Source organism: Diachasma alloeum, unplaced genomic scaffold, assembly GCF_001412515.2.
Source record: "Diachasma alloeum isolate Michigan unplaced genomic scaffold, Dall2.0 Dall_scaffold_00349, whole genome shotgun sequence".
Classification (NCBI taxonomy): Eukaryota; Metazoa; Arthropoda; class Insecta; order Hymenoptera; family Braconidae; genus Diachasma; species Diachasma alloeum.
In genome coordinates, this window is record NW_021680488.1 from 605,720 (window position 1) to 618,307 (window position 12,588).

At 40.7% G+C, this 12,588-nt stretch overlaps 2 protein-coding genes across 3 annotated transcripts in view; both read left to right on the plus strand.

Annotated features, from left to right (window-relative positions):
* The first annotated feature begins 976 nt into the window (after window positions 1-976).
* On the plus strand, window positions 977-10,566 carry LOC107040950 (titin homolog). Of its 2 annotated transcripts, none has more exons than XM_015261276.2 (6): window positions 977-1,539; window positions 1,752-1,850; window positions 3,234-4,198; window positions 5,516-6,073; window positions 7,141-8,893; window positions 9,489-10,566. In XM_015261276.2, the coding sequence occupies exons 2-6, from the start codon at window positions 1,796-1,798 to the stop codon at window positions 9,584-9,586; spliced, it is 3,429 nt and encodes a 1,142-aa protein (XP_015116762.1). In that variant the 5' UTR covers window positions 977-1,539; window positions 1,752-1,795; the 3' UTR covers window positions 9,587-10,566. The 2 variants fall into 2 exon arrangements, with proteins under 2 accessions (XP_015116762.1, XP_015116763.1); XM_015261277.2 differs by having other exon boundaries at window positions 977-1,283.
* A 1,542-nt stretch (window positions 10,567-12,108) lies between these two features.
* The window catches only part of LOC107040863 (deleted in lung and esophageal cancer protein 1-like), a 7,071-nt gene continuing 6,591 nt past the window's right edge, over window positions 12,109-12,588 (plus strand). The window contains exon 1 of the mRNA XM_015261128.1: window positions 12,109-12,462. Within this exon, the coding sequence (XP_015116614.1) occupies window positions 12,109-12,462 (354 nt within the window). The remainder of the gene's footprint in view (window positions 12,463-12,588) is intronic.

The window sequence follows — 12,588 nt, forward strand, 5'->3', positions numbered from 1 at the left end:
ACCATTCACTATTCGCTAAAATGATACGTAGCTATATCTGCCTAGTCCACTTAGGAGCATCGAAAAATCTAACCAAAGTTAATTTTCCAAGTGAAACATGAACATTCAATTTTCACCTAAAACTCTCGTAAGTTAATGAAAAACTGTCACCATTGGACAACTCGGGTCTCATTCTAAAGCTTATTTAATAAGCTGTAAAATGAGTACATTGAATGCGCGGTTTATGAAAAAGGAAGAAGGACTTGAGCGTAGAAACCAGAGAAAAACCTTAATTACGGACACGGATTTTTCTATAGGGGAAGTCAAATTCAATGTTTTCTTCAAAAATTTTTCATTCCGCCGCACTCTCTGTATGTTTGGCACAAAAAAATCCTTTTTTGATCATTTTCAAAAAAATATTTTCTTGGCATAAGTAAGACTTGTTTGAAAACCGTCGTTTGTCTCTCAGTGTAGCTACAAATTTTTGGTTAAAACTTCCTACGATCTCCCTGAAATTTTTTTTCTGTCTGAAATTTAACGTAATTTCATTATGAAGAGTTCGAAATTTAATAAAAAAATCAATGAAAAATGTAAATGGCAGTGCAAATATTCCACGAAAAGAAATAGAAAAATTAGGTTAATCAAAAAATTAACAAATGAAATTGAAAAATCTTTTTCTGAATTTTAATTAATTAGTTGTTGAAATTCAACAACTGGTTGGTAATTCATTTTTTCAACAACTAGTTGTCGAAATTCACCAAATTATTTTCTCCGTGTATCATCACCATCATCATGTATGCGATTTCTCTTCCAGACATTTACCAATAAACGTATGACATCTCCTTTTTTTTAAAAAGCTATTCCATAAAAAATACCAACTCCACCGCCGCTCCTGCAACCCGCCCGCCCCTCTAAAGCCCCAATTTCCCGCCAAAAAAATCCCCAATCAAAAAACTCTCGCCCCTCCCACCAGTGGTCGCCACAATCGGCCCGACGCTGCGGCGTCCCGTGTTCTCTGTGCGTCCCTGACGGTAAATTCGCACCGGAACATACCCGGGAAAAAATAATACGCCACGAGCTCCCACCAAACTCCCAAATCCCCCGAGAGTCCCCAGAAAACCGTTGTCACGTTAAAAAAAAATTCCAAAATCGTGAAAATCACGTGAAAAAGTGGTGAAACCGTCGAGAAAGGTTGAAAAAACTTGGGCATTGTGAGCGCTAAAGCGGAAGTGAAGCCGACGTAGCCCCTGGGGTTGCGTTTGGGAATTCGACGATTGCACCGAGAGCCGAGAGAGAGGTGGGAAGTGAGTGCCATCTTGGATTGAGTGCGAGGCATCGGCGGCTTTTTTCGGTCTTTTCGTTGACGAGTTTATTATTCGCTGAGTTTATTAATCTTGGGGGGAAGACACAACTGTTGGGGTTGAGCCATCGAAAATGCTATTGCACGAGGATTATTGTACCTTGGTTGTTGACAGAAGAATCCGGCCAGTTGAATACTAACCCTTTCAGTGGATTCCAACCACGTCTGCAGGGGTTTTGAGCAATAACTTCGGCATTGTTGTACGTTATCACTGGATTTTTGGGATTGTTCGATTGATTGTTGGGTTTTGTGGGGCTTTTTTTCTTGGTGTTGGTGCGGGGCGGAGGGAGGGCTTCATTTGTTTTTGGGGAAAAGGGCTGGGGCAGGGGTTTGATTGGGGGTCTTGGGATGTTTTTGGGGGTTGGGGATCGGTGATGGGCTGGAGATTGTGCTGATGGGCTTTTGGTTGCAGGGATCGGAGAGGGGATTCAGAGAGGATTGGAGGTACTGGGCAAGATGGAGGGTGACGATGGCCCCGTGGTCATCAACAACAATCCCAGCGTGATCAAAGGTATGGGGGCCTCGGTTTCGGGGGGCTGTTGGGGTTTCCGGACAAAGAGAATTGATGAGTTGGTGGATTTTTCGGGATTCGGAGGAGATTTTAGATGAAAATCAGAGGGAAAAGTTGACACCATTTAATGATATTGTTCTTAAATTCAAAGTTTTTAGAGGTTTAGAGAGGAATAGAGGCAGTAGTTTTGAATGCAAGTCTGTTGATTAATTCTGTTGAATAATTCTAGGGATAAGTGAAATTTGAAGTGATTGTAAGAAGATTTTCAACAGGATATCAGGACGAAATAGCTGGAGCTCTTGGTAATTTTTTGCAGAATCAAGTATAGGTGTGCTTAAATTGAAATATACTTGATAGTATTTTAAGGAAATCTTGGGTATTGAAGTCAGAAAATTTAGGCTAGGAAGATTTTCCATAAAAATCAGACGAAAAACTGTGTATCTCAGTCAATTTTACTTGGATTAAAAAAATTGTTTTGGTTTAGTTTCCTATTGTAAAAAGGAGAAAGATAGAGAGAAAACGAGTCTCTGGGTTTCAGAAACAGTGTAGGGATTCCAGCAATTTGTTGGGAGATTTTATCTGAAAATAAGAGCAAAAAGTCCCGATTCTTGGAGGTTTTTAGGAGAATCAAGACACATTTGATGTTATTTTGAAGAAATTTTAATTTCTAAATTCAGAATATCATAATTTTCAAATTGAGAAAATTTTTCTTTGTGAATGAATGATTTAGAGAGCTGAAGAGTCGATAGTTTTGAGTGGAAATCTTAATTCCAGAAGTTTTTGGTATTAAAAGTTAGCGAATAAATAATTCTGGGGATAAGTAAAATGTTTAGTGATTGTAAGAAGATTTTCCCTGAAGATTAGATTAAATAGCTAGAACTCTTGGTAATTTTTTGCTGAATCACGTATGGTTGTGCTTGAATTGAAGTATACTTGATCATATTTTAAGGAAATTTTGGGTCTTGAATTCAGAAAAATTAATCTAAAAAGATTTTTCATAAGAATCAAATAAAACAGTTCAAATTTTTGGTAATTTTTTATTGAATCCAGAAGTATAATAGATTTTTCATAAATGACTTCTTGAAACAATTTATGAAGAATCTCTTCAAAAATCACTTTTCTCAAAATACTGAAAAATCTTTCCACAATTTTCCATATTCCACAGTCATCCTTACTTCAAATAAACAAAATTGTTACATTCTTTCAGTTTTTTATTAATTAATTAATTATTCTGTGCTAAAACTTTGGAATGCAATAATTCCATTCAAAACCCAATTTTTTTTCTCATCTCTTTTAAAACCTCAAGACTAGGAAAGATTTCTTCACGCCAATTAGCCCACGAAAAATCTCAAAATAAAAATGTAATCTCAAAAATGATTGCAGCTGCTCAAGAGGAGATGGGTCGCCTGGACGTGCTGGTCTGCGGGCAGTGTCACTCAGTATTCCACTTTATCGAGCAGTTCCAGGAGCACCGCTCCAAGGAGGGTGCCTGCTCGAAGACCTCCCACTTCCGTGACAACGGTAACAACGAACAAAAGGCCCAGGTATGGGCATTCCTCCTGTGGAAGGACTCCCAGATCCAGCAGGAGGGCTCAGACAAGGACTCCTCCAACTCCTGGAAGCTCTACCAGAAGTGGTGCAAGATGGAGGCGAACATCAGGGAGTCGTGGGTGACAGCTGGCAAGACCATTCAGAATTTCACGAGAATCAGCAATGCCAAGATGCAGGAGGCACCACGTCAGATGCAGACGACAGATGGAATTAAATCGACAGTTGTTGTTCGAAAAGTCATAAGAAATGGTCAGCCCGAGGACAACGAAACCAAGAAGACGATGAAGGCTGATCCAGCGAAGCCAGAGCCCCAGCAGCAGTCATTCCTGGAGAAGAAGCCCCTTCAGCCACGTCCCAAGACCTTCGTAAAGCCCAAAACAAAGCCAGGAAAAGCACCTGGTGAAGAGGAAGAGGAGAATCAGGAGGAGTTTGCTGTCGAAAAGATCATGGCAAAACGATACAACACGAAGAAGAAGTGCGCTGAGTTCCTTCTCAAGTGGGAGGGCTACACCACAGAGCACAACTCGTGGGAGTCTGCTGAGGTCGTCAACACTTGTAAATACCTTCTGGAGGAATTTGAGAGGAATTTGGCGAAGCAGAAGGAGCTTAAGGAACTGAAGGCTCAACAGCAGCTGCAGATGCAGCAGCAGCATCAGCAGGGAACTGTCACGAAGGTTGTGGCAAGGCCTGTCATTCAGAAGACGTTGATCAAGCCTGAGATCAGCAAACCTGGACCTAGTACTGCTGCTCAAACCGTCAGGCCTATGAGGTCCAGCAAGTCCAAGGCGATGGATCAGGTAAGGATTTTTGTGGGATTTATTTAACTGGGAGACGTGGCTTGTCATGGTATGCGTTCGTTGATCAACCAGTTGGGGACTAAATTTGGAGAACAAGGTTCAAGGGGATTTCATGGTTTTTTGAAAATAATATTGAATTTTATGAAAATGACAAATTAACAGTCGAGTCGGTCTTTCACCTGTTGTCAATTATCGATTTGTTTTGGTAATGGGTGATTTCAGGAGACAATGTTAGGAAATTGAAGAACTTTTGGAGGTGAGGATTAAGTGGTTTTTAGGGTCGAGGGTTAAAGGACCCTTAAGTACCTTTGAAGATAAGAGTCAAATCGTTCTCAGGGTCAAACGATTCTTAAAGGCGTTTGGAGTTCTGGGTCAAATGGTTTTGAAGGTCAAACGATCCTTAAAGGTATTTGGAGTTGAGGGTTAAATAATCTTGAACGCCGAACGACCTTTAAAGAACATTTGGACGTGAGGGTCAAATGGTTTTGAGGGCCAAACTAACTTTAAGGACTTGAAGCTGAAAGTCCAACGAATTTTAAGGACGGTAGGAAGTGAGAGTCAAATAGTTTTGAGCGTCAAACGATCCGTCTGGCATTTGGAGTTGAGGGTCAAATGGTTTTGAATACCAAACGATCTTTAAAGAACGTCAAACAAACTTTCAGGATGTTTAAAGTCGAGGGTCTAATGGTTGTTTGATGGTTAAACGAAAATTAAGAACATTTGGAGGTGAGGGTCAAATAGTTTTGAGAGTCAAACGATCGTTAAAGGCGTTTGGAGTTATGGGTCAAACGGTTTGAAGGTCAAACGACTCTTAAAGGACATTTGAAAGGTCAAATAACTCTTAAGAACGTTTGGAATTGAAGGTCAAATAACCCTTAAAGCCGTTTAGGGTTGAAGGTCCAACAGTTTCGAGGATCAAACGACCCTTGAAGACATTTAGGATTGAGATAAAACAGTATCGAGGGTCAAACGACCTTGAAGGTCGAACGACTCTCAAGAACGTTTGAAATTCAGTGTCAAATAGTTTTGAGGGTCAAAAAACCCTTAAAAACGTTTAGAGTTGAGGGTCAAATAGTTTAGAAGATCAAACGACCCTCAAGAACGTTGGAAGTTCAGTGTCAAATGGTTTTGAGGGTCAAAGAATTTTTAAGAACATAAAATGTTGGTCAAATGAACTTGAAGGTTAAAACCCCTCAAGATAATTGTCATTTGTCCCTCAAAGCAATTCAGCACTCAACTCTACACGTTATTGAGACTCACAATCCCCTCCACAAATTCCACTTTAAATATTTGACACAATCCCATCGATTCATCCAGGTGAAGCAGTGGTGTGGATCCATGAAGGACGAAGAGAGTGATCTCCTGGGAAAAAGGAGAATCGAGTCAACGGATTCTGACTCCGAGGACGCGACAGCTCCTAAAAGACCGAAAGTAGACACTGCAAGTGACGAGGACTGGACCGGAGAGTCCGAGGAGGAGAGGCTCATGGGAAGGAGTGATGTTATTCAGAGGGCATTCAACAGGGCGAATGCCCAGTCCAATGGCTCCAACAAGACTGTTGTGACGACGACAGAAGTTACGACTGCACAGACTCCAGTGCTGGTGGCCAATGCCAAGGGGGTGGTCAAGGTCGATCCCAAGCAGATGGGAGATCTGTCGTCTGGAGTTTACGTTTTATCGAGGAAGGAGGGAATCATCAAATTGGATTCAACGCCCAGTGGAAAGATCTCGGTGAAGGGGGCACCTGGGGGCCAGGGGGTCCTCATGGTCCAGAATAGAGAGGGTGGAACTGTTGTCAGGAAGCAGGTGCTCTCTGCCACACAGGCGAATTCAATCACTCCGGTTAAAGTTGTGTCTAAGGCTGATGGGAGCCAGGTATGTGGGACTTTATTTATTTATTTATTTTCTATTTTTCATGGGTTCACTTGGCAATAAGGCGCCCAAAATTTGCACCATCCATGTAAGATAGGCAGAAAAATTATCCTTAAAATATTTAAAATATATTCTCTATTCTTTCAGAACCATTTTTCGGGCCATGTTAAATGAATGGTGCAATTTTTCATTTAAAATATAACGAAATTAGCTGTGTAGAAGTTGAATTTCAAAATATTAATTCGTAATTGTTATTGCACATATTTTTTCAAAAATTAAAAAAAAAAGAAACCTCTGTAACTCCAAAATTGGAGGCCCTGGACTATTATTAACATTTTAAGCGTCTGCCGGGTAAACGAGCAATAAACAGTTCATTTTTTTGCCCTAATAATACATTTTTAGATATATAGAATCCATCTTCGATGTATCAGAAATCGTATTTCAATAGCCCGTGATTCTTACGACCATTTGATGCCTCCTATGAGCTTCTCCAAGACCATATAACTATTTGATTTGTTTTTAGTTGAGGGTTAAATAACGACGAGGACGATGAGGAGAGGATCAAATGGTCTCGAAGGTCGAAACACCTACGAGACAATCGTCATTTGGCATTCAGGACAATTTGACCCTCAACCCCAAACGTTTTTAATGGTTATTTAACCCTTACGACCATCTGATCGTCAGTTTTTAGTTGAGGGCCAAACGGTTTTGATGGTCACACGACCCTCAAAGACATTTAGGGTTGAGGGTTAAATAATCTTGAAGGTCAAATGGCCCTTAAGGACGTTTAGAATTGAGAATTAAATAGTTTTGAGACTCAGGCGACCCTCAAGGACGTTTGGAATTGAACGTCAAATAATCTCGAGGGTCAAGGAACCCTTGACAACTCTTAAAAACATTCCCTGAATTATGCTAAACATTAATTTTCCCCACCATTTCATTTATCCCTAGGTTCTAATCACCAAAATCATTGGTCCACCACCACCCAATTTTAATGTTCCTCACCTACCAATGAATAAATCGTTATATCACCACATCCAGCAGCTCTAACTGACCTCCTTATCTTGCAGGTCGTGACCCAGATGAAAGTGATCTCCAAGCCAGTGACTACGGCCAAACCGCGCCCCTCTGTCTCCCCAAAAATCGAGCCCATAAAGATTCAGCCAAAGCCCGAGCCCACCCAGATCCAGCCAATTCACCTGGTAACAACAGTCCAGCAACAAGTGGGCATTCAGCCCCGTCTGACCCCGACCCCCATAATCCGCCCGACCCCCCAATCCCCTCAGCCCCCGAAGACCCCGGACTCCCGTCCCCTCCTGCCAAGGCCCACAATCCGCCAGGCCACCCCCACCAGCGTCCTCGGTGTTGCCCAGGTGCGCACCCCAGTGCGAGCACCAGCACCAAAGGCCTCACCCCAGCCTCAGCCACGTCAAGTCCTGACGAAACGAATAATCCCAGCCTCAGCGGCTCCCCAGATACCCCAGGTCAGGGCAAAATACACAGTGGTTAATTCGCAATCAGGCCCAGTGGTAAAAACCCTTCCCTCAGTCCCTCACCCACCAAAACCCACGCCAAAACCCCCAGCAAAGGCTCCCCAGAGTCTCCTGTCACCCCAGCAAAAGCTATTAATGGCGAAACGAAAAGCTCAAGAAGCTGCTGGAGTTGTTGGAGGGATAAAGGCCCCGGGTAGAACCCTGGTGGCCCAGAACAAACAGGTACCAAGGGCTCGAGGGAAGGTGCCAGTGGCCCCTCAAGCCTCAGTGAAACCTAAGGAAACTAAAATAGTTGAAGGTGATGGCCTTCACATGGAGTTCCAGGAGGTGGGGTCTGAGGACAGCTCTGAGGAGCACGAGACACCGGCCCCAGCACCTCAAGCTGAAACAACACAACAGGTGGAGCCTGAGAGCCCCAGACCCTTCACCCTGTGTCCTTTAACTGGAAGGATCATTGGGCCTGATGGTGAGCCCATGGAGACGGGTGAGGGACCAGAGCCTGAACCTGTGAGTTTGACTACAGCAGCTGGACTACAGGCTGTTGTCACACCTGTTACTAGTGCTGGAGGGGTGGTACCTGGGGATTCTGCTGTTGTGAGTGTTGCTGAGGCTACACCAACGACGACTGAATTGATTTTACCTACTTTGGAGTCGTTGGGCGATGCTGGAGGGGTGATGAGGGTGGAGATGAGTCCTGGTGGCACCACTGGAACCATTGTCCAAGGGGAAGGGGGCATCAGTCTGTCTGGTGTTGGTGCTGGCAGTGATCTACCGTGTCTCGATGACACTGTCACAACTGCTGTTAGTTCTAATGTCTCGACTGTTACGACAGCCTCTGGGGGACAGGGAATTGTCACTGAAGGGGTCACCATTCCTACGACTTCAGTGTCAACAGCTACTCCTGGGGAAATTACTTCTGATGTTAAGGAGGAGGAGAGGAGGGTCGAGGATCCATCGAATCTTGTCACTATCACTGGGGAGGATGGGGTGGTCTATCAGGTAACTGGACATGGTGAGGATGGACAAACTTTGTTGGTGACTCGTGGGGCTGATGGGGAACAACAGTGTGTCTATGTCACGACGGATCAGCAGGGTGAGGATGGCTCGGTGCTGACGTTGGATCATGCTGTTGCTGAGGCTGTTGCACAGCTCATTCCTGATCAGGTTAATTTGGGATCGCAGTTCTATGTTAAGGAGGGGGAGGAGACTGCGGGGGAGAATCAGGTCGTCATGTCGATTATGGAGGGCAGTGGGACACAGAGCACCGAGGACTCGGAGGGACAGGCACAGGTGGTGGCACAGGTCGTACAGGCTGATGATCCAACTCCTGGTGAGTAATTTGACATTTATTTGGTTTTTGTTTTATTTTATTTTTTCGTTATTAGTTAATTTCATTATTCTCATGTTATTATTTACTTCTGTTTTTGTTGCATTGACTGATTAGTGCGTTTTAATTGTGCATTTCATTAAAATTATAATGAATTGCGTATTTAATTTAGATTTTTCAATTGAATTGTTGTAAAAAAAATTATGCAATAAATGAAAAATCATTCTGCAAAAATTTTTTCTTACAGTTTATGGAGATAATTTCGTATTTAAAGAAGTAAAAAATTAAGAAAATGTCGATATTGAATTCAAATTTCACAGTCATCAGCGGAAAAAAAATTCCAAGTTCGAATTGCCAACGAATAAGAATTTATTCACAAATTAAATTAAAATTTGAAAAGAATTTATTCGTTCACCTTTGTTCATTTTATTTCACTCACATAATTTGGTTATTCATAAAATTCCTAATTAATAGTAATTGTTGATAAAGAACAATTTGATTATTCTAACGAATTACTTATTGAATTTTTAATTTTTCAATTCAATGAATGTAAAAATTGGGCGAAAACCCATTTAAAAAAATTGTTCATTATTTCCAGGTGGCACTAGACGAGTAGTTCTCCTTCTCCCAGACGGCAACCTGATGATGACAGAAGTAGACGAAGAACAATACGCAGCCCTCGAGCTCGACAAATGAGACGATGAGGTCCCTCCGCAACAATTGTGTAACGACTAAACCTCGTGAACAATGAAGAAACAAATATTGTTGATGTATATATGTAAGAATGTTTCAACCTCGTACCTCGAGGAAAAGGAGAGCCCCAGGGAGAACTTTTTCATCACCTAGACTGTGCAGGTACAAAGCCCCATCCAATTGAAAAGAAACGAAGAAAAAAACCAATTGACCATTTGACGAGGGTGACAGACATCTGAAAAAATCCCACAGAATGAATGAAGAAACTTCATTAATCTAGGCACTAGATTAATAAAACAAAAACGTACTCTAGACGTTTATGTTTCAGTGTATAAGATTAAAAAACAGTTATTTCTTGAGTTTTAATTTTTACTGAATAGTGATTATCATAAAAAAAACATAACAGATATCATATAGAGTCCATCACTTTGCAGATAATAAATGGAGGAGGATATTTAAGTTGAGATGAGGGGAATGTATTTTAAGAGAATTTAGATATCAATCAGAAATTTTATATATTTTCAGAATAACACCAGCTTGAGGAGAATGTTGTTGACAAATTCATTCATTGAAAAAATTTTTTTCATTTGATTCAGATTGAAAAATAAATAATGATGAAACGAGAGAAATAAAATTTATTATCGCAGCTGGTGGCACAAAGTTTAATTAACGAATTGAGGATGACGTATTTGTAGAATGGTATGAAACCAACGGTTACGTTCTTGCGAATGTAATTGCCCTCTCCCGATTAAATTAATGAATCAAATAAATCGATAAGTGTAGTTACTCGATTAATCAATCTCTTTCTTTTATCTTTGAGGATTGTGGGAGGGAGTTCAATTGGAGAGAGAGATTGAACGAAATGTGAGAGACGTGAGTGAGTGTGCGAGTGAGAGCTTCAGTGAGTTTGAGGGATGGAGACTTCTACATAAGCATAAACGATGTACGAGTATAATAAATACATTCTTACACGGATAATTGGAGATTTTAATTGTCAATTATTGCCTTTTTTTCCAGTGAATTGTGGGGTTGGGAGCTGATGAAAGTACCCTGCTGTTCTTTTATTTGGGAGGAATGGGGGAAAAGTGATATAGAAATTCTAGTTCGCTTATTCATTCCTTTTTTTATAGTTTTCATTTTATGAAATTACGATTAGATTCCGGATGTTGGGGTATAGGGGGTTTTAAGGTGAGGGAAGACAAATACGATTTGTCAAGAATTCAATTTCTGTGAATTCTCAGCCATAAAAAAATGAAAAAATGTGAACGATAGCTGGAAAAATTTGTTCATTTTCTAGGAATTGGATGAAAAAAATTGAAGGTGATCTGTAGGGGATAAATAATTTTAATTAATGTCCAAAAATTCGAGGTGGTTGACAGGTGTAGGCGTCGCCATCTTGCTTGGATACACCCTCTTTTTGTCGCGAGTGGCGGCGACTCCACCTCGTATTTTTATACGTTTCTTAAAATTATTTATCCACTTTAGATCACTCTCAACTCACTTCATACAGTTTATACACAATGAACAAATGTTTTGAGTCATCTTTCCGATTTCTCTGTCTTCTTTTGGCTGAAAATTCATGGGTTAAATGTTTTCTATGTTTGGATTATTGCAGATTTTTATTGTCAATTATTTCCTTTTTTTCATTAAATTGGGGAGTTGGGAGAATGAGATTATCTTTTTTTTTGTTCTTTTTGACTATAAAGAACCTGGGAAGAATGATCTAAAAATTCTATTTCACTTATTTATTACTATTTTGATAGTTTATATTCGGAAAGTTGAGATAGAGGGGTTTAAGGATGGGGGAAGACAAATACGATTTGTTGCGAATTCAATTTCTATGAATTCTCAGCCGAAAAGAAATGAAAAAACGTGAACGATAGCTTGAAAAATTTGTTCATTTTCTAGGAATTGGATGAAAGGAGTTGAAGGTGATCAGAAGGAGATAAATATTTTTAATTAATGTTCAAAAATCCGAGATGATTGATAGATGCAATCACTGCCATCTTGCTGGGTACCCTCTCCCTCTACTGCAAGGAGCTTTAAAGATGGTGGCGACTTCACCTCGTATTTTTAAGCATTTCTCAAAATTATTTATCGACTTTAAATCACCCTCGATTCACTTCATACGGTTTATATAAAATGAACAAAATTTTTGAGCCATCTGTCAAGTTTTCCATCCCTTTTAAGATGAGCATTCATGGCGTAGAATTTTGAAGGCTGAACCAGTGAACATTGAGTTCGCAATTTTGCTCTTTAGCTGAGAAGAGAGGAGTACAAAGTAAGGTGGCTTATTCACTTAATTAATCATTACATTTTTGGTAAATGTTTATTGCAATTAAAAAAAAAATTTGTCAGGGGACCTTTAGCAGCGGAGGAAATTTTCACGATATTTGATGATGATTATGGGAGGAATGAAACAAAAGAGAAAGATTAATGAGGGCATGTGAGAGCCACGAGTGTAATGAATACATTTGCACGCGAATTCTTTGACCTATTGTCAATTCAGTTTTGTCAATTAAATTATGGAGTTTGGAGATGATTATTGGGTGGATCTTGTGGACTTGAGTCCTTCTACTCGAGAAACTTTTCCGGAGATTTTTGTCGAGACGAATTTCGAGTCTGATGACTATTTTGAGGAGTTTTGGGGACCTGAGGAGGCATTGGTTTTAAAGAGATCTGATTTTTTCGAGGAGGAGAAGAGGAAATGTGTCAAGTTCAGAAAGAAGGAAGCTTTCAAGAAGGTGGAAGAAGTGAAATGGGAAGGGGGAGGTGTTGGGAAGGTCCAGAATTTTGATTTTAGGGCGTGTCAGAGGATTTTGGGAGCTGAACCAGTGGAAATTGAGTTCCATAATTTCCAGCTGGGGAGAGAGTATAAAGTAAGTGGTTTATTCCATCCGAGGTTTTCAACTCGGGCTTTCAATCGAAGGCCCGAGTTGAAGACCCGAGTTTGTAGCAGCGATGTCAGACAAGATATGAATGTTTTCTTGGGCTCAAATGAAAGA